Here is a 22,001-nt window from a genome sequence, read left to right as displayed (position 1 = left end):
GTATCTGTATTACATACGCGTAAGACATATCAGTATCTGTATTACATACTCTTAAGACATATCAGTATCTGTATTACATTCGCGTAAGACATATCAGTATCTGTATTACATACGCGTAAGACATATCAGTATCTGTATTACATACGCGTGTCGGACCGTATTTGGTACAAAAACGAATATGGTACTTTTGTACCATATTCGGCCGAATATGGTACAAATGTACCATACTCGGACCGAAGATGGTACAATTTTCGACCGAATATGGTACAAACATTGTACCATATTCGGTTGGAATAAGTTTTTCTATGCTCGCCAAAACGTATTTGGTACATACCAAAAAAACTCATAAAAATGAAAATGGCCTACGTATATGGTACATAAATTATGTATTTCTTAATAAATGAAATAGTCTGCCGATGTGTAAACTTTTTTTCAAACTCAAATACATTGTATTAACCTAATATTGGAAGTGACAAAAGTATCATCATCATCATCATCATCATCATCGTCATCATCATCATCATCATCATCATCATCATCATCATCATCGTCGTCGTCGTCGTCGTCGTCGTCGTAACTAGCAGTAACAGAAACAGCTAACCTATCACACTTTACATGGATTTTGCTGGTTGTGTAACTGTTTCGCCGGCTAGCTCAGTCGGTTGCGCGTCAGATTGGCACGCAGGCGGCCTGGGTTCGATTCCCGGGCGGGCCAGATACTTTCGTGGAGATAATAGCAATTTTCAAATTCTTAAAACTTTTTTTTTCGAAAGTGTATTTTCACCAAAATCCGATTTAAGAGATTTTGAGCTCTTTTAAATGAATATATCTCTCCAAAAATAAGGATGTTTGACTGGCTGCTTTAGACAGGTGTGACTGTATTCCTAAACATTACTTTGTAAAGTTGATTTGTCGTTCCGACGTCATATTGCTGAGAAGCCGACAAAGCTTTGAAGTTTCCGATTTTTTCTTTGATAACGTGCCGCTTTAAAAAGGCGGGAATTTTGCACACGAGTCTTACTCAGAAGTCAGTAACCATATTTGACTTGGCGGTCGGCAAGAAAAGTTGTGATTTTCGACTAGAAAGAATTGAAATCCAAACTTTCTTCAAACTTCAAAAGAATTCTTGACAGTAAGTACTGTACATAATTTTAATTTTCAGTTGTCTTAATATGCATTGATGTTTTAACATGCATTGATTTTTATGTTTTATGCCCCCCCCCCTCAGAGTGCATTTGCAGTTGTCCGTCCGTCTATCCAATTGTCCGTGGCATTCCTTCCGGGTGCGTAACTCCTAAACTGCTAAAATATTTAAGCTACAGTCATTTTTTCGAAAGTGTATTTTCCACCAAAATCAGATCGAGCTCCTGTAATCTGTAGATTTGAACATTTTAAATTTTATGGAGTTTATAGGTCTTTGACCTTCGAACCCTGCCTAGTCGTGACTTCTGGTGAGCGACCTAGGCCCCCAGGGCCCCTTCTTTATATCCCTTCCATCCACGTAGCATTGGTTTCTACAGACCGTTTGTCCGTTGACCGCCATAAGTTTGCCCGCTATTTTTCCCCTGAATTTGAATTCGGTTGGATTTCAATGAAACTTTACATGAAGTACTTGCTACTTTCATTGCGCATATTGCCCGGAAGTTCGGATTGTAAATTTTAGCGGAGCTATCAGACGAGTGATTTTAGCTCAGCTCATGTCGTGAGACATTCGTTTTCGACACGCGGTGTTCAATACAAGCTCTATTAACTAATGAAGTATAAATGTATAATAACTTATTATATTATTTCAGATGAAGGAAGCAATTAGGAGAAAAAGGAAGCAATTAGGGTGCTTGCCCAGGTCGAAGTACGACATTATTGTCAGATGTTTAAACGGATCGTTCGATGTCCCTGTGAAGAAACGGACACCTGAAGAGAATAATTGTTTGGCCATGATTAGAAAACGTAAGGACTTCGAGCTTGGTGACCGGGGTTCTTTATTGTGTGGCGGAAAGCAAGTCCTTGTGAAAGAAGATCTTCCTAGATTTGTTGAGAAGATGTTCATGGAAAACAAAGGATGTGGAGCAAGGGTTATTTACAACAAACTGAAAGTAAATTACACGGGGTTCTCGGAACAAGCTATCCTTGAAATACTGTACAATAGCAAGTATTACCATGAGAAGTATCCGAGATTTACAAACAAGCCAAAGCCAAAGACAATTACAGAAGAGGAACCAGGCAAAAGATGGCAGATTGACATAATTAACATGAAAAATCAAAGTGTTAGCTACAAGGGGTCCACATACAGTTATATTCTAAAAGTCGTGGACGTTTATTCTAGGTACGTTATGCCAAAACCCCTGAAAACGAAGAGTTCGCGTGAAGTTGCAAAGGCATTAGAGGACGTGTTGATGGTTAACCTTGCCCCTGACATCGTCCAATGTGACAACGGACTGGAATTTAAAGGCCCTAGTATGAAACTTTTGTTGAACAAGTACAACATCAAAATGATCAATAGTAGGCCGTATCATCCTCAATCACAGGGCAAGTGTGAAAGGTCAAACAGTGTTATAAAGGCCAAGATTCTATTTGCAACAAAAAGTAAACGTGGATTTAACTGGGTCGAAGGGCTTCAAGATTTAGCCTATGCCATAAACACAAGTTTCAAACGAGTTCTTGGGGGTCTCACGCCCTTTGAAGCCTACTACGGAAGAAGTCATGTTTTTACCAAAGAACGTCATAGTTCTCGTGAAATAAAGAAAACCATACGGCGAGCAAATAAAAAGGCTTACAGGTCGCTGTTGAAAAACGCAACTTCCCCAAGCAAGTACAAAGTAGGAGAGACAGTATTAATTCGCTATCCCTTTCGAAAATCCAGGGTGCCAACCAAAAGATATGTTATCGAAGGCAATGTAGAAAAAGTAAAACGAAATGGTGTTTATATCGTGTCATTTCAAGTACCGAACAAACCCGAACTTGGATTCGTAAGCAAATCGGTTGGGGTCGAAAACATGACTAGCCTAACTGTTGCGTTAGAGAAACAACGAAAAATTAAAAAACATTCATTAAAACAGAACCGCTCAGAGAAACAAAATCACAGAACTAAGTACTATCATGTTTTAACACACCATGAAAATCTGCAGTTGTTGGATGGGGTGAATATTGCCATGGACCCAAATCCGGATGGAAATTGTCAATTTGCTGCTATATCGCATCAACTTGGTAAAATTGGTATATACAAAGACGTAGATGCTTTACGTAAGGAAGCAGTCCATCACATTGTAGAAAACAGATATTTCTATGGAACTTTTGTCTATGATGAAACATTTGATGAATACGTTAAGAATATGTCTAAGAATGGGACATACGGCGACAACTTCACGCTCATTGCACTTATGAGAGAATATAATTTGCAGTGCCTGGTAGTTTCTACCCGAGGACTAGAACACTCATCAATTGTGTCAGCAGATGGAAAGTTCGATGGTGATGTTGGAACAATTGCATTGGGGTATTTCCCAGAAGGATTTGGCATGCATTACGTTAGTATCCGTATCAATCAACGCGTGTACAAGGACATAATATCACGCTTAGAACAGTCGTATGACAACGGTGACTCTGGCGACAGCGCTGCGTCTGGCGACAACGCTGCGTCAGGCGACAACGCTGCGTCTGGCGACAACGGTGACTCTGGCGACAACGGTGACTCCGGCGACACCGCTGCGTCTGGCGACAACACTGCATCTGGCGACAACGCTGCGTCTGGCGACAACGGTGACTCTTGCGACAACGGTGACTCCGGCGACAACGGTGACTCCAGCGACAACGGTGACTCCGGCGACAACGGTGACTCCGGCGACAACGCTGCGTCTGGCGACAACGGTGACTCCGGCGACAACGCTGCGTCTGGCGACAACACTGCATCTGGCGACAACGCTGCGTCTGGCGACAACGGTGACTCTTGCGACAACGGTGACTCCGGCGACAACGGTGACTCCAGCGACAACGGTGACTCCGGCGACAACGGTGACTCCGGCGACAACGCTGCGTCTGGCGACAACGGTGACTCCGGCGACAACGGTGACTCTGGCGACAACGGTGACGTCTCTGTGTGTTCAGCCCTGAAAGAGCTTCAAGATATGATAAACAATAGGAGGGCACAGAAGCGAACGACTTTTCCATTTCTGATGTTACCACTTCACATTCAAGTTGAAATTTTTAAGTTCTGCATACAATCAAACCCGTCAATCCAGTTTGTGTTGGCGAAGGTCGGCAAACCCTTTAGAGATTTAATAAGGTCAATGAGTTTGCAAACACCTAGAATTTACATTCGGCCGGATATTGGACTAGATACTAGTAACAGAAATCCTGTTAGCGTTCGTTTCCTATTAACAAGAGCGGGCAGAAACAGCGGTCTTATTTCGGCAATAAAAGAAATCATCAAGGGGCCAAAATGGGCAAACGCATGGCTGCGTTTGCGTGTTAGTGGAATCGGTTGGTATGATATCATAGATGTCATGTACAGACATTACAGGTGAAATATACATGTATATCGGTGTTTGGAAACCTGTTATGTTATTTTTGTGATTGATGATTATGTTCTTCTACCGGAAATTTGTTGTCATTTGCTCATTTACTGGTAACTTTTTACGAAGCACATTTGGGATATTTTGGCTGCTACTAAATGAATGTATATATGTATATTATGTCTTGTCAAAATGCTACAGTTGGATTAAAATTTAAATGCTGTTCTATGTTCTTCAATATTACTTTGAAAAATCCTGTCAGTATACCAATAAATGAAAAAAGTACAAGTTTGTTGAATCTCTTGAATGAAACAAATTATAAAATACAAAATGTAAAATGAATATGTGATGATGATGATGACAAAACATTTGTGATGATGATGATGGTAAAAAAATTGTGCTGATGATGGTGGTGGTGATGATGATGACAGTGGTTATGATGATTGGGGTTTGATGATTGTGGTGATGATGATGATGATGATGATAATGATGATGATGATGATGATAACAAACGTTTTGGGATGATGATGACAGCGATGTTTATCGGACGATGATGATGGTTATAATGATGATGATAAGTTTTTAGATGATGATGACGGCGATGTTTATCGGCCGACGATGATGATAATGATGATGATGATAACAAAGTATTTGTGATGATGATGATGGCGATGTTTATTGGCCGATGATGATGATGATATTCTCATCGTCGTCATCATCATCACAACATCCTCATTATCGACCGAAAACATCGCTGTCATTATCATCACAAAAAAAACTTTTGTGATCACCATTACGATCATGATAATGGATATGATGATGTTGGTTTTGATGGTGATGATGATGGTGGTGGTGGTAAAGATAACAACGATGATGATCATTGGGGTGTTGATAATTGATGTGATGATGATGATGATGATGATGATGATGATGATGATGATGATGATGAGATAACGATGATGATGATGATGATGATGATGATGAGATAACGATGATGATGATGATGATGATTACGATGATGAGTGTGTATCATATTCGGAACGAATGTGGTACATTTTTCATCCGAATATGGTACAAGTTTGTACCATATTCGGTCAGGCATTTTACCCCAAAACTGCAGATACGTATATGGTACAATTAGACAGTTGTACCATATTCGGCCGAATATGGTACAAACTTGTACCATATTCGTTTTTGTACCAAATACGGTCCGACATACGCGTAAGACATATCAGTATCTGTATTACATACTCGTAAGACATATCAGTATCTGTATTACATACGCGTAAGACATATCAGTATCTGTATTACATACGCGTAAGACATATCAGTATCTGTATTACATACGCGTAAGACATATCAGTATCTGATATACTGATACTTAAGTATAGTCTTACTTTAAAAAAAACATGTCTTTTGTTAAAATACAACACACAGTCACATTTTTACGCACATGCGTGGTTTATTGTACCCACAAAAACTTTTTATAATGTTAGAATACAGTTTAACTTTATGCATTTCCTTCAATTATACAATGATTTTTTATGTTCGTGGATCGCCTAGCATCGTACTACTCCTGTCATGTTTTTGTTTTACATGAGAATTACTTCCTCGTCGAAGTCTGTCATACTCATGTATCTAGTCAGTGCATGTTGCCGAGAGTACAGAATGTCTGAACCACGTTGTAATTGTAATACCCTATCATTGTTTTGCGGATTGGTTAAATAATGCATGTCATAATATGTTTATATTAAGAAAGCTATTATTGAACTTCCTCTTTACTGAAATAAAACCCCGCACAAGTGGCTGCATATACGCATATTTTTCTAAAAATTATTATACCGTAATTCATGTATATGAACGCGATAGTTGACATATTATTTCATCTTATAGAACTATAACAACGAGGCATGATTACGTATACAACGAATAATTCATTTGCTATTTCTTCATTTTTTATTTAAACATATGCATTGTTAACCAAACGATTGGGTAAATTGAGATGCCCCGTGTAAATCAATATACTAATTTCACCCGTGCGTAGTAAGATGCGAGGAACTACTACTACTATCGAACATACTGCACCGCACAGTACTTTATCCGTCTTAAATATAGTGTTGTGTTACCGACCGGTTTAACGTAATGCTTCTTTCATTGAATAAACTAGATCTATTGGAGCGTTTATTGTTACCAGCACGTAAAAGGGTTCTGTGTTGTTGATAGACTTAGCAAGGGATTTCGATATTGACTCTATTGCTTTATTCATTGAGTATCATTTTGTATGCTTAGGGATTAAAGGGATTAGCAAGCGATAGACAGATAGCTTGACGTTAAGTGTCTATCACTTGCGAAGTTTACTATTAACGCAAGTTTTGAGCGCGCTGGCATAGCAGAGAATATTGAAGGTCTGTAATAATCTTGTATTGAATATATATATAGTTTCTGACCAGTGTGATACTTGCAATAAACCATGGAGGTACGGACGGGTTGCAAATTATTAATTTGGCAGTTTTCAACATATTGGATTTATGTGATATGTGACTCTACCGCGAGGTCTGGTTTAATAGAAAATGCACCAAAATATGGAACATATCCGCACAAAACATCAAACGACATATACATGGATCCATGCAAAGCATGTAAGTATACTACTCGCTACACTAATTGTGCTACTACTATACTTCTCTTACTTCCCTCCTCCTCCCCTTTTCATTTCTCCACTAGTACTTGTACTTCAAATATTATGATTTTTGCATTTCAAATTTATTTTTATACTAGACCGACTACATGTTCAAGATTGTAATTAGATAATAATTATTGCATACGTTGCTGTTGCTGGTGTTACTTTTTTGTACTTCTACTACTACGACGACGACGACTATTTATTTTACTACTACTGCTTGCACTTCATGATTGCATATTATCATACTCTGCACTAGAAAAACTTAACTTCAGCTTTGAATGCTTCCTGATATTGTTAACAATAAAGAATTAATTACCCATGAGCTCGGTTTGAAGGGCTTAGAATCGCTTCATCCGAGTGATTTCTTTCATGTGGAGTGAAATCCTCCATACACTGCAGTGTGCACATGTCAACTTTAATTAGCATTTCAAGTACGATTGCACATTATATGTTACAGAGCGTGTTAACATATTCGATGTCAATAACCCATTTTTTTATTGTATATGTCGTTTAATCTCTTTTCTGTCCCTCTGTTCCAAAACGCCTTACATAACGGAATGGCAATTGCGTAATATCGTTCACACGGTTCTCATATGCTGGTTACAGACTATATACCGGGCTTCAAACAACACTAATTGAAATATCAAATCCGCAATTTGACTAGCCAAAAGATGTCTGTATAGATTCCTTTATATTTTACGTATTACTAACATATGTGCAATATTAACTTATATGCAATATTATCCGAAAGAGTCTTATTTTGTATTCCTAGACACCTTCTAAATGGATAAACGCGAGTATCTCATTACCATTTTTTAAACTCTCTCATGATAATATATAATTTGATGCTCATACTATAATCTTTTTGTCGTTTTTCATTTGTCCTATATATATATTGGCCATCAACTGGACACATTTTGCAGTCATCCGTCAATTACCCCGGTATAAATGGTTCAAGTTCAGTTAGTACTTTCCAGGGCCAATTATCGTGATTTTTTTTCCATTTTTTAAGCTCAACTCGGATGAGATTTAAGTTTCTACCTAGCTGAGCATTCAGAATGTCTGTCAGCTAACGAACACCCTCCAATCTCTGTAAGCTATAAAACATATTCACCTATTCTTACTCATAGTCAGTGTTTAGTCAGACTCAAAACTTAAAAGAGCATATGTGAACAAATTTCGAGCATAATTGGTAAACTTGATGTACAAATTGAGAGCAAACTCAAACTTGAGTCAGAATATTGACCAAGGTATTTTCGTAATACAAGGCCTAGTAGTTAACTACGATGTTCAATTATACATTCAAACGCGTATATAAGTTTTCCCAATGTTACGACCCGTGTGTTTATCTCCGATTTTATCTTGGAAATTCGATTCACTTACGTACAGGTATCAGAAAATCATCAAATTAATTTGCTACAGGATATAGCACAATTTGTCTGGATTTCGCTTGAAACCACGTGCTACTTGCTACCGCGTAACCCATTAAGGCTTTCATTAATACGCAGTCCTTTGACCGAGCTTGTGATTAGAAACCAATTTAAAGTAAATAATGAGAAAATGCGTAATTAAAATACATAGTATTCTTTACTAGAAAGATTTTGTTTTCAGCGTGTACAAAATGTTCGGTTCAAAATTAGTATATAGATAGTACATTTTTATAGCATAAGATCTGTTACATGAATTAATATTCTAACAAAGATTGTCATGTACGAATAACTAAAGCGTGTTATCACTGAACTAGCGGTAGTGGCATATTCGCTCTTCTGTCTGTCTGCCTAACGTCAAATACAAAACGCATGTACCCAATACTCATTCCTTCATTAAACTTGTATTCTCCTATAATTTACGATACCATATGTTGATAGTTGGCTTCGTTACAGTCAATTTATGAACTTAGGAGCACATGCTTCAGACCCTGTACCACCTGGTGCACGTGGACACGTGCCCGGCCTGATGCGCCCTGCCGACTTTAATGTACTTCACTGATTGACCTTTGTGTGAGTGAAGTTTAATGTTTATCTGGAAACCGGCCATTTTCACACCGCATAAGTAGTGTTGGCATTTGCATGGATTTTTATTAAGGTACTTTATACCGAACGCGCGTTATTTCGCATGGGATTCAAACAGTTGTAGACAAAAGTAATCATGAATGTGCGGTTTACGCCCCGTCGGCTAATACCTTTCAATACATGCGCAGATATTTGGCCATAAAAAACAAACTACTGAAATTGTGTCTGAAATATGAAGGTCGACACATCTAATGAAAGTGATTTTATGTTGTATCATCATACATGTTAAATGGCTGAGAATTTTCTTGTAACTGTCTTGGTGAATATCAATATAAAGTGAATTGTACCATAGAAAAGTAACATGAGTCTTGTCACGCAAAAATGGGTCTTATGCATAATGCGGTCTGTGAAGTTGCAGTCCAGCCTGCATATATACGTGCATAAAAGTTTGGAGCTACCCTGTGTGCTCTTCAGATCCAAAAACCTTTCGCGACTTTACAGCGAACAGGGTAGCCCCTGGCCAGACTACGCAGGCTGGTCTGAGCTACGCTGGCAGAATATGGCTTATGACCCATTTGTGCATGCCGCGGCTCAATTATGTGATGGAATTTATATATGAAAGCAAAGGCAGCCTCGATGCATTCACGTCTATGATACACTGACTGGCTGAGACCGTACTTTGGCATGTTTCAAAGTGCAGTATTTTTACACATGCATCGCTGCTATTTTGTATTTCGAAACAAATTTAACACTTATAGGCTGCTAGTATTTAGGCTCGTTATCATCATGAAACTGCACATGCTCACATTACGTTTTCACATTTAAGATTTTAGGATCTAATGTAGCGATACATATTTTTTTTCGCTATCATCCTTTTGGCTGCAGCTGTTCGAACAGTAGAGGTAAGACAGGCAGGACAGGGTCTCTGTTGGTTGTTTTAACCCCGAAGAGGAAACTGTAGTTTATCGACGAATAATCTTTATTTATGATGAGATAATTCAATGCTCGAACAGGTAACGATGAAGCGCAGTGATTGATGGGTTCCTTAGGTAAACGTATAGGTTAAACTGCACCATACACACAGTTAATAGAAAGTATCGTAACACTGGCGGTAGAATGAAATAAAAAGCACCAGACGAATGCTTATACATCCGCATACTTGACTCACGATCCCTGTCAGCATTTATTATACAGGAATTGTTATGAATGTATACATAATATATAAGAGTTTGCGGTTCAGATACAACTGCGTGTCATACCTGTACTTACAGCCAAGTATGCGCAGGAAGAGCATTCACTGTCGCATTCTTTTCGAAAACGTGGGTTTACTGTTTTACAAAATGAATTTCATTATTAAACCTGACTTTAATCATTAAAGTACGACGTGAAACAGAACATTCACATTGTTAAATTAATAGGTATCCTTCGCATTTTTTTTTAATTTCCCAAGTGCAAACCCCTCAATCTATTGAGTTCTGTGGGGTCATCGCTCTGATCGCTTGAACCCATAATGGTCACTGCTGAACGTAACGTGTCCTTGATTTATGGAGCCGTCACGTATTTGCTGTTAATTTAGTTCTCTAAAAAGTTTTGTTTCATTTACAGATATACGCTTCTATTTCTCTGTATTCTCTAGCCACCATGTGAAGTATTACTTTGATAGATAAAAATATTGTTTTATTTTTCTGTTATATATATATATATATACTATAATTATGTAAACGTTCACGGCTTTATGTACCGGTACGTGCTAATTTCAAGGCGCATCATATTAAGTACCGGTAGCATCAATTGGCCGATATAAAATATTAAATACGTGTAAAGTTATGAACCCTTCCTTGTGATGGCAATACATTGCGACATGGGTCAAGTCGGTGTTACAGAAGATATACTTCACTTATATTTCATAGAAATTTACTGATTTATTTCCCACTATATAATTCTACCAACGAACCATGTATTCCCCTCTCCAACTATGTGTTCTGATATAAAATAGTTTTTCTCCCTACGTTTATGACACTTAACTACTATGACACACATACATCACAAGTGCATTCTAAATTGCGTCTCAAACATATCTATGATTTAAACGAAACGACAATGACAACGAAATTCTTTTTTTCCCCTGTGTGACCGCTTTTCATAAATCATGTTTGCTGACATCTTCATTTTTTGCGCGATGATGAAATGTGTTCCCTAAGGATTCTTACGACAAGTCCATTCATACCAAGAATACGTATGTTCAGTCACATACACAGTTCAGTTTAAATAGATGAGTAAGTGATCAAATAATATTTTATGCGGCACATGTTGCTGTTGAGAATCCTCGAATATTTCGGAAACAATTCATGGTAATAACCCATTTATGCCTTGTGGACTCTCCCATCCTTCTTAATTGGATCAATTTATTTTCAACATTAGGGATGCCCAGTATATTTATTTCTATATTTAGAATATTCTTACAGAAATTCCTTTAAGCAAACAGCGCAGACCCTGATGAGACGCCGCATCATGCGGCGTCTCATTTGGGTCTACGCTGTTTGCCAAGGCCTTTTTTATGCTAGGCATAAATGCGTTAAGTATGGGTAGTGACCGAGTGCAAGTGAGCGCTCATTTACATGTATACACAACGACACATAAAAGTCAGGATGGTCAATTTTAGGACTTTTTGGCATTAAAAAGGCTGGGGATACGTATGTATGACAGAGAATAATTCAGGGAATCGTTATTTTCGCGCCGTATTCTTGTACGCCAAGCTGCATCTATAAATGTTGTACATTTACTATTTTGATATTAATGACAGAAAGAATGAATAGTGCATTAATATCAAACTTGATGTCCAGTATTTTTATTTTTATTTTATAAATGGTTGTTCATTTCCACACAATTTGCTGGGGCCGTGTGCAGAGGGAAGCAACCAATTATATATTTGTGAACATTTTGAATTACAGCACTATACAAAATAACTTACCATTTCGAAACAGATGTACAGCCTCGTCTGTTTACTTTTAAAATAACAAACCTATTTCTTAAACGAAACCTAACACCGTGCTTCTGTTTCTCTAATCTTGAGGTGTGAAAGTGATGACCGGTTTCGCGATAATCAGATGTTCGCCGGGCCAATCAAATTGCCCATTTGGGCGGAACAGTCTCATTCGGAACCCTCTATGCGTGAAATGAATGCGCGCGTCAACTGAATATGACATTCTCCTTTAGCTGTCTTACAATGATATCCGTCGAGTATCAAATGTGCCATGCAAGACACTTGATTTGTGTTGGCGAAATGTTCAGACATTGTTATTTTGACAGGGACTGTTCGGGGGTAGCGTGTCAGTCGGACTGCACGTCTGACAGATCGTTAGCTTTACATTATCGACAGCGAACCGCGTCATTTAGAGCCCGTCTACAATAGACCGAACTCCATTTATATTGTAATGGAGACAATATCGACAAAGTTCAATAAATGATCTGCCAAAGACAATAACAGTAGTGGTGTCAATATAGCGGCCTTTGTCACGACAAAGAGTTTCGTTCAATTCATGTATCCTCCATGTGTATAGGAGACATATGCAGGGGAGATTATATACGGTCCTTTTCGCTTTAAGTTTAACGAATGAGTTCTGTTTTGATTGGTACCTTTAGTTGGCTAGCATAACGTTAAAATGTCACATTTCAATTATTTTTTTCTGACTTTGCGCAATATAAAAAGGTCTTGAACCCGTTTGCTGAAGTTACTTAAGCGGAATCATTATTACGAGCAAATAACTCATATTTCTGGTTTGCACACTGGAGTCACCTTAACAATCTCTTCGGGTGTTTCGGTGTTGTAAAGCAATGAGGAGTGTTTATTCCCGATGAAAAGAGCAAAATGTGCCCATCCACAGTTTTATGCTGTGATTATTCGTTTATGGTTACCTTATGTGTCCATTCCATATGCCAGTAAAATTTCTTTGTTCCCAACTGCAAACGCATCAATCGATTGATCCCATCGGCGTCATCATTCGGTGTCTTGCACGTTTATTGGTTACTACTGACCGAGACGCGCTTTTGATCTACTGAGCCGTCCCTTGCACGAACCGATGGAGATGCTGGTCAACGAATTTCTGGAAAACTGTAACGTACAAATATCGGTATGTCAAATGTGAAATGATGCTGTCCGTTTGCGAAAACAAATGATTTAGAATAGAAAGGGCTATTTGAAAAGTTGTACAGAAAATAAAAACGCGTGTATACATAAGATGAAGTTAATTAAACAAGTGTGTGGCGGCATAAACTTGTATAAATTGTGTACATGGCACTTAAAGATTAACTGATCAAGTCTTATATAAATTAATAGTATAATGTAGAATGTACACGTAATTATCGGTTATTTTAAATTAAATTCTTATGTTATTTTGGAACAAACATGTGTATTTTTTCGTGAACCTAAATCACAACAATATTTAATTGTTACATTTTCTTGGAATATATCTCATTTTCTTGGAATATATCTCATTTTCTTGTAATATATCTCATTTTCTTGTAATATATCTCATTTTTTCAAAACAAGGGAACAAGTCCTTTAATCGCTAGCTCCGATTTTATTTAAATGTATCAGATTGGCGGGCATGTGTGTTCAACTGTCCGTCTGTACAGATTTGATTTATCATTCTTAAACTATTTAATGTATGGGATAATTAAATATGAGTTTTGATCATAATTTCCCATATATGGCGCGAACAAAGTCAAAACGTCTCAGTCAATGCAAAGGTCACATTTCAAGGAGAAACGTCATAAATTTTCATTTCTTTGGCAACATATCATTCGGGTGAAATCGTCACATCATTTGACAAGCCTCCGATAGTCTGCGATAATTATTGTGTGATACAAATGTAATTGGAGTATGTCAGAAGTATATTGTGAACTATTTTAGTTCATGTTACTAGTTTCTAGCTAATATTTCAACAGTTTGCGTTTATTTTGTGCTAAAATATAAATTATGTCATTTAAACTGTACCGAATTGTGCGTGAAGCAAACGAAAAATCAATTCTATGCTCTATTGAATCGAAACTATGTATCGGCATGTATAAAATGCACGATGCATTTCACTCGTGGATTAATCGATATTTAAGAACACATGTGCTATTTGTGGTTTGTTAATAGTTTTCAACTAATAATCTCAAACTTGACATTTTTTTCTAAAATTCCACTCAAGCTATTGCTCTGCATAAATATCTTAGAAAAGTTTTGGTTTCCGATTGTTATATTGTAAACATGTTGTCCTTATTACTTAATTTACACGAAAACACTGCACCGAACTCGCTCATTGAATCTGATTATGAATCCAGGCGCGTAGAAGCAGGGTCTTAAGAATAATTAGAGGAGCATACAGATATTTTTTTAATCGTTTGTACAGTCAGATTTCTTTTCAGTCTTCCACTTGTATGAAAGTATGCTTGTGGCCGCCATGAGATCTGTGCCGCGACTGCAATAGACACGGGTCCACAATAATGATCACTTTAAATCTTTGGATAATCGACGGAACTTTGATAAAATGTTGACGGAAACAAGACGTATATGCTACAGTTATATAAAATGTTGACGAAAACAAGACGTATATGCTACAGTTATATAAAATGTTGACGAAAACAAGACGTATATGCTACAGTTATATAAAATGTTGACGAAAACAAGACGTATATGCTACAGTTATATAAAATGTTGACGGAAACAAGACGTATAGGCTACAGTTATATAAAATATTGACGAAAACAAGACGTATATGCTACAGTTATATAAAATATTGACAGAAACAAGACGTATATGCTACAGTTATATAAAATGTTGACGGAAACAAGAGGTATATGCTACAGTTATATAAAATATTGACGAAAACAAGACGTATATGCTACAGTTATATAAAATGTTGACGAAAACAAGACGTATATGCTACAGTTATATAAAATGTTGACGGAAACAAGACGTATATGCTACAGTTATATAAAATGTTGACGAAAACAAGACGTATATGCTACAGTTATATAAAATGTTGACGGAAACAAGACGTATATGCTACAGTTATATAAAATGTTGACGGAAACAAGACGTATAGGCTACAGTTATATAAAATATTGACGAAAACAAGACGTATATGCTACAGTTATATAAAATATTGACAGAAACGAGACGTATATGCTACAGTTATATAAAATATTGACGGAAACAAGAGGTATATGCTACAGTTATATAAAATGTTGACGAAAACAAGACGTATATGCTACAGTTATATAAAATGTTGACGAAAACAAGACGTATATGCTACAGTTATATAAATTGTTGACGAAAACAAGAGGTATATGCTACAGTTATATAAAATATTGACGAAAACAAGACGTATATGCTACAGTTATATAAAATGTTGACGAAAACAAGACGTATATGCTACAGTTATATAAAATGTTGACGAAAACAAGAGGTATATGCTACAGTTATATAAAATGTTGACGGAAACAAGACGTATATGCTACAGTTATATAAAATATTGACGAAAACAAGACGTATATGCTACAGTTATATAAAATGTTGACGAAAACAAGACGTATATGCTACAGTTATATAAAATGTTGACGAAAACAAGAGGTATATGCTACAGTTATATAAAATGTTGACGGAAACAAGACGTATATGCTACAGTTATATAAAATATTGACCAAAACAAGACGTATATGCTACAGTTATATAAAATGTTGACGAAAACAAGACGTATATGCTACAGTTATGGGTTGAGGCCTCAGTCGAATGCCCATTTATATGTCAAAATAATAACCGAATACAAAACTGTCAACATTTAACATTTTGCGGATTACTGATTGAATTACCTACCTCCGAAAGTCGAATGAATATAAAGCTGGTAGGCGTCATTCCGCCCGTGTATGCGTGCGTGCATTCTTGCGTCCGTCACAATAGCTTTAATGCAGAACTTGTTCGTGCGATTAAAAAAAATAATATATATATATATATTTTATAATAATTATATATCCATATTTTCAAGGTTTCGCGATGGCGTTATTTTTAAGGAGTTTGTTTAAAATCACAAGTAAAGGTTCTGAGCGCAATGCCAACTTCTCTTTGTATGCGACTTTTCGTCATTTTTGCACAATATTCTATAGCACATAATGTGAATTTTTCACGATTGAGTTATATTGAAAGCAGTTTTTTCAAGGACTTTTTGAATTACACGTAAAAGCTTCTCTACGCAACTCCTGCTACATTTTGAATGCGATTTTCGTCAACCTGTTTCAGAATAATTATCTTCAAGTGATAGAACGCAAATTGGCAGTGTTTCGCTATAGCATTAGCGTTTAAGTAGTTATTTGCCTTTGTTTAAAAGGACATTTAAAAGAAACTTCTGTTCGCAAGTGCAAATTCCGACTAACTCTACCTTTTCGGCAACAATTAACACACTGTTTTTGAAAGCTTCTTGTTCTAAATGAAACAAGAGGTAATTATTACAGTACATGTATTTATGTGAACTTAACATGCAACTAGTTAACTTTGCCATTAGTTATTCCAAAGCTCATTTAAATTGATCTTCCAAACCAACATAAGCGTTTTTCAAACCCCTACGTAAAATGGTTTGATACATGTCGTTTGACCGGCTAGTATCAGACTGAAGACCATGCGCCCTGCATTATGTGCAAGTCGGTAATGAAAAGCGGTAATTTCGGCTACACCGAGTCCAACCCCGCATTCAAAATCACATTGTAAGGTCAATTTCTTTAACGCGTATACGTAAATACTTTTGGTGAACCTGTGGCTTGATACCATTTTAGAATTTATCACTTGTGTTTTGAAACATCCAATATATTGTTAGTGTGTGAAAAGCCGTGTATGACATCGACAAAACCTAATACAATCGACGCAAGGTGATACAACTCAAGCACCCAACCCACCCTCGACCCCAATGATGCGGAGTCCGTAGATACATGGAATCAATTTACATGTGATAAAATATTAAATTGTCATAAACCCATCAATGCATACAAATGCATTCAAATTTACATTTTGAATTAATGCGTTTGTACTAAGGTAATCTCCGGATCATCTTCGTGAACTGCACATTGGTGGCAAGCATGCGTTTACATTGATTTATATTCACATGTACCGGTATATATATATATAACGAATTCACACAAACGATACATTCAATTGCACTAAGGCCGTTTTAAATTTAATGTTAAGATAATGTCTAAACGTGGAGCGATATATGACAAACCAAGCCCTATAATGAATATCAATTACGGGTGGTAGCTTTGGCTTGGCTTTACGGGATGAAGATGCAAATGACGTCACGTCGACTCAATGTAAACACCCGTTACGTGCGCATTGATACTTGTATTAAATGAGTTTGCACCAACAATCCGCCTCCTCATTGATGTACCCATATGATCAGATATCACTTCTTAAATATGAATGCGCACAACCTTGCGGTGAAGGCATGCGTGTTTAACATTTAAAGGCGTCAGTAAGTAAAGATTTACCCAGTTGACTTATAAAAAGAGATTTTTTTAATTTCCTCATCATTTTGATAATCATCATGATACTCATCATTTCATATCCATGTATAATCATAATCATTGTTATTAATTAATTTTCAATTCCATCTACATCAACATAGACATCGTCGATGTCATAATCAACAATACAAACACAATTATCAGCAGCAGCAACATCATCAACACCAGCAGAATCGAATCGTCTGCAACAGCATTAAAATTCTCCTCAAGCATCTCCTTTTGTTCACTATGTTAACACTTACATCGTGAGCGTTAACATTTTCATAACCAATTTGCCAGACTGATGCAAAAGAACATGCGTAAAATAAACATTTAATAACTGAACATGTTTAATCATCGTGTAGCCTCTGCAAAATTAGTATAATTTATACAATCTACACGTTAATTTTGCCATCCTGCTACAGTAGTGCATGCACAGGTTAGTGTGCCAGATGTGATTTGTATCGTCTAACAACTTGTTTCTTTTAAAAACTGCTGACCTGTCAGAATTTATTAAATTAGCTAATAACCTGAGTTATTTAAGAATGGATGCTATGTAAACGAGCACATTGTTATCTGTCAAAATTAAAATGCCCCATAATTTAATTTGAGATATTTCATCTGCAGTCGACATGCCAGGCCGGACTTACGCTGATTTTGATGTATTGCGTCCTCATTCTGAAAAACTGTAAAGCGCCTTTGAACGCACATCTCGAGTATGAAAAGGGCGCTATATAAATGTGGTATAAAAAATAAAATAAAATCTCTTGTTTAAATTAATAATATAAAGTTAGTCGTCTTATTTAGTACACGCTTTTCCACAGTCGTTTTGATTGTTTTATTGTCATTTAATCACATGTAATATATGCATCCACCGGCTCTCCATAACCTATAGGAGTACACGTGCATACTTGTCCAATCTATAATGCATGTACTTTGGGTATATGTTTTGTCATTTCAGACGGATAAAATAGATGTTTTAAACGTTTCTTCTTTCTGTCTTATTTCTGTATTAATGCTTCTAATTTTCACGCAGCATCATGCACATCATTTTAGACGGGTTCAGTACATGTTTTATAATTTGTGACGGGTGCCACGCATGTTTAATCATTTTAGACAGGTATATTGCATCTGTTATCATATTAGACTTTTATGTTTACAAATTTCAGACGGGTACACTGCATGTTTGATCACCCTTAATGGGAACACTACATGTTTATCATTTCAGAAGGTTACGCAGCACGTGTCTAATTTGCGACGGGTCTTCGTGATACTCATTTTTAAACGGCAATTTATGTTTCTCATTTTAGACGGGTACATGTTTCCCATTCACACGGGTACACTACTTGTTTCCCATTTCAGACGGGTAAATATTTCTTGTTTTAGACGGATACACGTTTCTCATTTCAGACGGATGCATTTATTGTTTCTCATTTTAGACGGGTACATGTTATTTTAGACGTGTAACTGTTTCCCATTCAGACGGGTAAATACTTGTTTCCCATTTCATTGAGATGTTTGTCGTTTCAGACGGGTTTACGTTTCTCATTGCAGACGGGTATTGTTTCTAATGTCAGCCGGATACACTACTTGTTTCTCAGTACAGACTGGTTCATGTTGCCAAATTAGACGGGTACACTTCATGTTTCTCTTATCAGCCGGGTACACTTGCTGTTTCTGTAGACGGGTTAATATTTCCGAATCACACGTGTACACTACGTGTTTCTCATTTCAGACGGGTACATTGCTTGTTTCTCATTTCAGAAGGGTACACTGCCTGTGTCTCAATTCAGACGGGTACGAAACATGTTTCTCTTTTCAGATGGGAACATTACTTTTTTCCCCATTTAAGACGAGAACACTATGTGGTTCTCATTTCAGACGGGTACACTGCATGTTTCTCGCTTCTGATTGGTACATGTTTGTCATTTCAGACAGGTACTTGTTGTTTTTTTGTATAAGACGGGAGCATATTACTCATTTCAGACGGGCAACTGTTTCACATTCAGACGGGTTACTACTTGTTTGTCATTTCAGACGGGTACACTTTTTGGTTCTCATTTTAACCAGATACACTTCTTGATTATCATATCAAACGGGTTCATGTGTCTCATTTCAGACGGATTCATAGGCGATATAGCGCTCTCCGAGGAGGAGTATAAGGAGTTTAAGCCCCACGGCTACCTTGAGGAAAAGATGGGAACCTCCATATACGAGCTACAGATCGAGGACCCCTCCACCATGCACGGGCCATCGCAGAAAGGGCCTTTCACGAAGTATGATGACCTCGTCGACAAAGAAACAAGTGTTAAAGACAATACGGATAAAAAATTGCAAAAAAATCTCAATAAGGATAATAAAAAATCAAGACAAAACTGTGAGAAAGGGTAAGTGTTGCTTCTATCAATTTACTTGCATGCAAGAGATGTTGTAGATAAAATCCTTTTTAATCAATATTCAATGTACATGTACATACCAATACTTCAAGATAGCGATATGAGTTCCATGAATTTGTCAATAAGAACACCACGACGTGATGTTCATTTATGTTAACCGAAATAAACAACTTATTACAATCGAGCTTTGTCTCCGAAAAAGGCTTTCATAAAAAGTTATATTTTCTGCATCCATTTACATTAATGTTTGGAGTAATCACCGTCATCCCATCTGTAAACCTAATTAAGTGTTGATGTCTGGAGCAACTGAGATCCCATATGCAGAATTGTAAAACAAACATCCAATGTCTCGTGCTGATTAATGTCAGATTCTGGTTCCGAGCTGAATTCTAGTGGTAAAATCACCCTAGAGAACCAGGTATCACGCTGGTACTTCGCGCGCTTGTTGTCTTCTGGCAATCTCGTCTGCTGCAAAATAGATACCTTGAAGAAAATCCAGTGCTCGTTTACCTTCATCAGTCGTAAAACTGGGTTTATGCAAATGTATTTATCGTTAAAATTGTGAGTGTAAACAACTGCACTTGGGTTGTCTGTTTTTGTCTCTAGCATTCCAATGCGTCTGGGGTAAATAGAGACATTTTGAGGAGGCCGCCAACACTTTCCAGTAGCTGTCTGTAGTTATTAAATGGACAATTTCAGTGTATTATATATGAAAATAATCAATAAATTATGAATTTATTCAAATACGTTTATGTAATTTATGCAAAAATATTTAATTCAGATGGTTAAACATCATATCTTTTACAATCAGATACGATTACTTAAGGCGGGTTTTTCTATTCCTTTATAGTGACCACACGTGTCGAGAACTACGTAAGAAAGAAAAGGCTAAACGTAACTTAGAACGCGAACAAATACGTCAACGTAAGGAAGAAGAAAGACGCCTCAAAAGGGAAAAGAAACAAAAGATGAAACAACTTAAACGGGAAATGGCACGTAAAGAAAAACGAGAAAAACGGAAAGAGCATAAGAAGGGGCATTTGCTAAAGGGAATTGATGCGCGAGACAAAATGGTGGCAAGAAACAAACGGGCAGCAACCGCGCGCCCGGAGAGAATCTGGGACTACGGAGTTATACCGTACGAAATAGAGGCTAATTTTAGTGGTAAGGTACATAAATAGACGTTCTATACCAGCGAAAAAAATGATAACAAAACCATAGTCTGTTATTCTTTTAAAATTAGTTAGGCGTTTAATTACTAACATTAAAGGGGCCTTTTCACAGATTTTGGCATTTTTTAACTTATGTATTAAATGCTTTTTATTGATAAATGTAAACATTGGATCGTAAAAGCTCCAGTAAAAAATCAAGAATAAAATTAAAAAAAGGAAAAGAACATTGCCCGGAGCAGGTTTCGAACCAGTAACCCCTGGAGTCCTGCCAGAGTCCTGAAGTAAAAACGCTTTAGCCTACTGAGCTATTCCGCCGAGTATACATAGGTCTCGTATTTTATACCTTATATAAGCAATCTTCGTAGTTATACAAAATTTAACGACAAAAACAGAACTCTCCAAATTATTTAATCGTTTCGCGTTGCAACGCTTTATAATTTTTAGGTTTTATAATCGTCAAAAGATGCATATAATGGCTATATTAGAGCATAGTTAATGTTCAGTATTACTGTTTCCTCACAAATATCATAACTAACACGAAAATTTGCGAATCTGAAACAACTTTTTTCAATTTTGTCAATTTACCAAAGCGTGAAAAGATCCCTTTAAGAAAGAATACGGAATATTTATATAATTATAGTAAGGTTGTTTATTTTTCCTCCTGTCAATACCAGACAAACTCACCATGTATAATAAAG

General features: G+C 36.8%; 1 protein-coding gene across 1 annotated transcript in view; it reads left to right on the top strand.

Annotated features, from left to right (window-relative positions):
* The first annotated feature begins 6,638 nt into the window (after positions 1-6,638).
* The window catches only part of LOC127869607 (bone morphogenetic protein 1 homolog), a 35,258-nt gene continuing 19,895 nt past the window's right edge, over positions 6,639-22,001 (top strand). The window contains exons 1-3 of the mRNA XM_052412262.1: positions 6,639-7,144; positions 19,855-20,122; positions 20,982-21,295. Coding sequence (XP_052268222.1) covers positions 6,976-7,144; positions 19,855-20,122; positions 20,982-21,295 — 751 coding nt within the window. The 5' untranslated portion in view covers positions 6,639-6,975. The remainder of the gene's footprint in view (positions 7,145-19,854; positions 20,123-20,981; positions 21,296-22,001) is intronic.

Source organism: Dreissena polymorpha, chromosome 2 (genome assembly GCF_020536995.1).
Source record: "Dreissena polymorpha isolate Duluth1 chromosome 2, UMN_Dpol_1.0, whole genome shotgun sequence".
In the NCBI taxonomy this organism is placed as follows: domain Eukaryota; kingdom Metazoa; phylum Mollusca; class Bivalvia; order Myida; family Dreissenidae; genus Dreissena; species Dreissena polymorpha.
The sequence above is the reverse complement of the archived record's forward strand: the minus strand, read 5'-3'. Positions and strand labels throughout refer to the sequence as shown.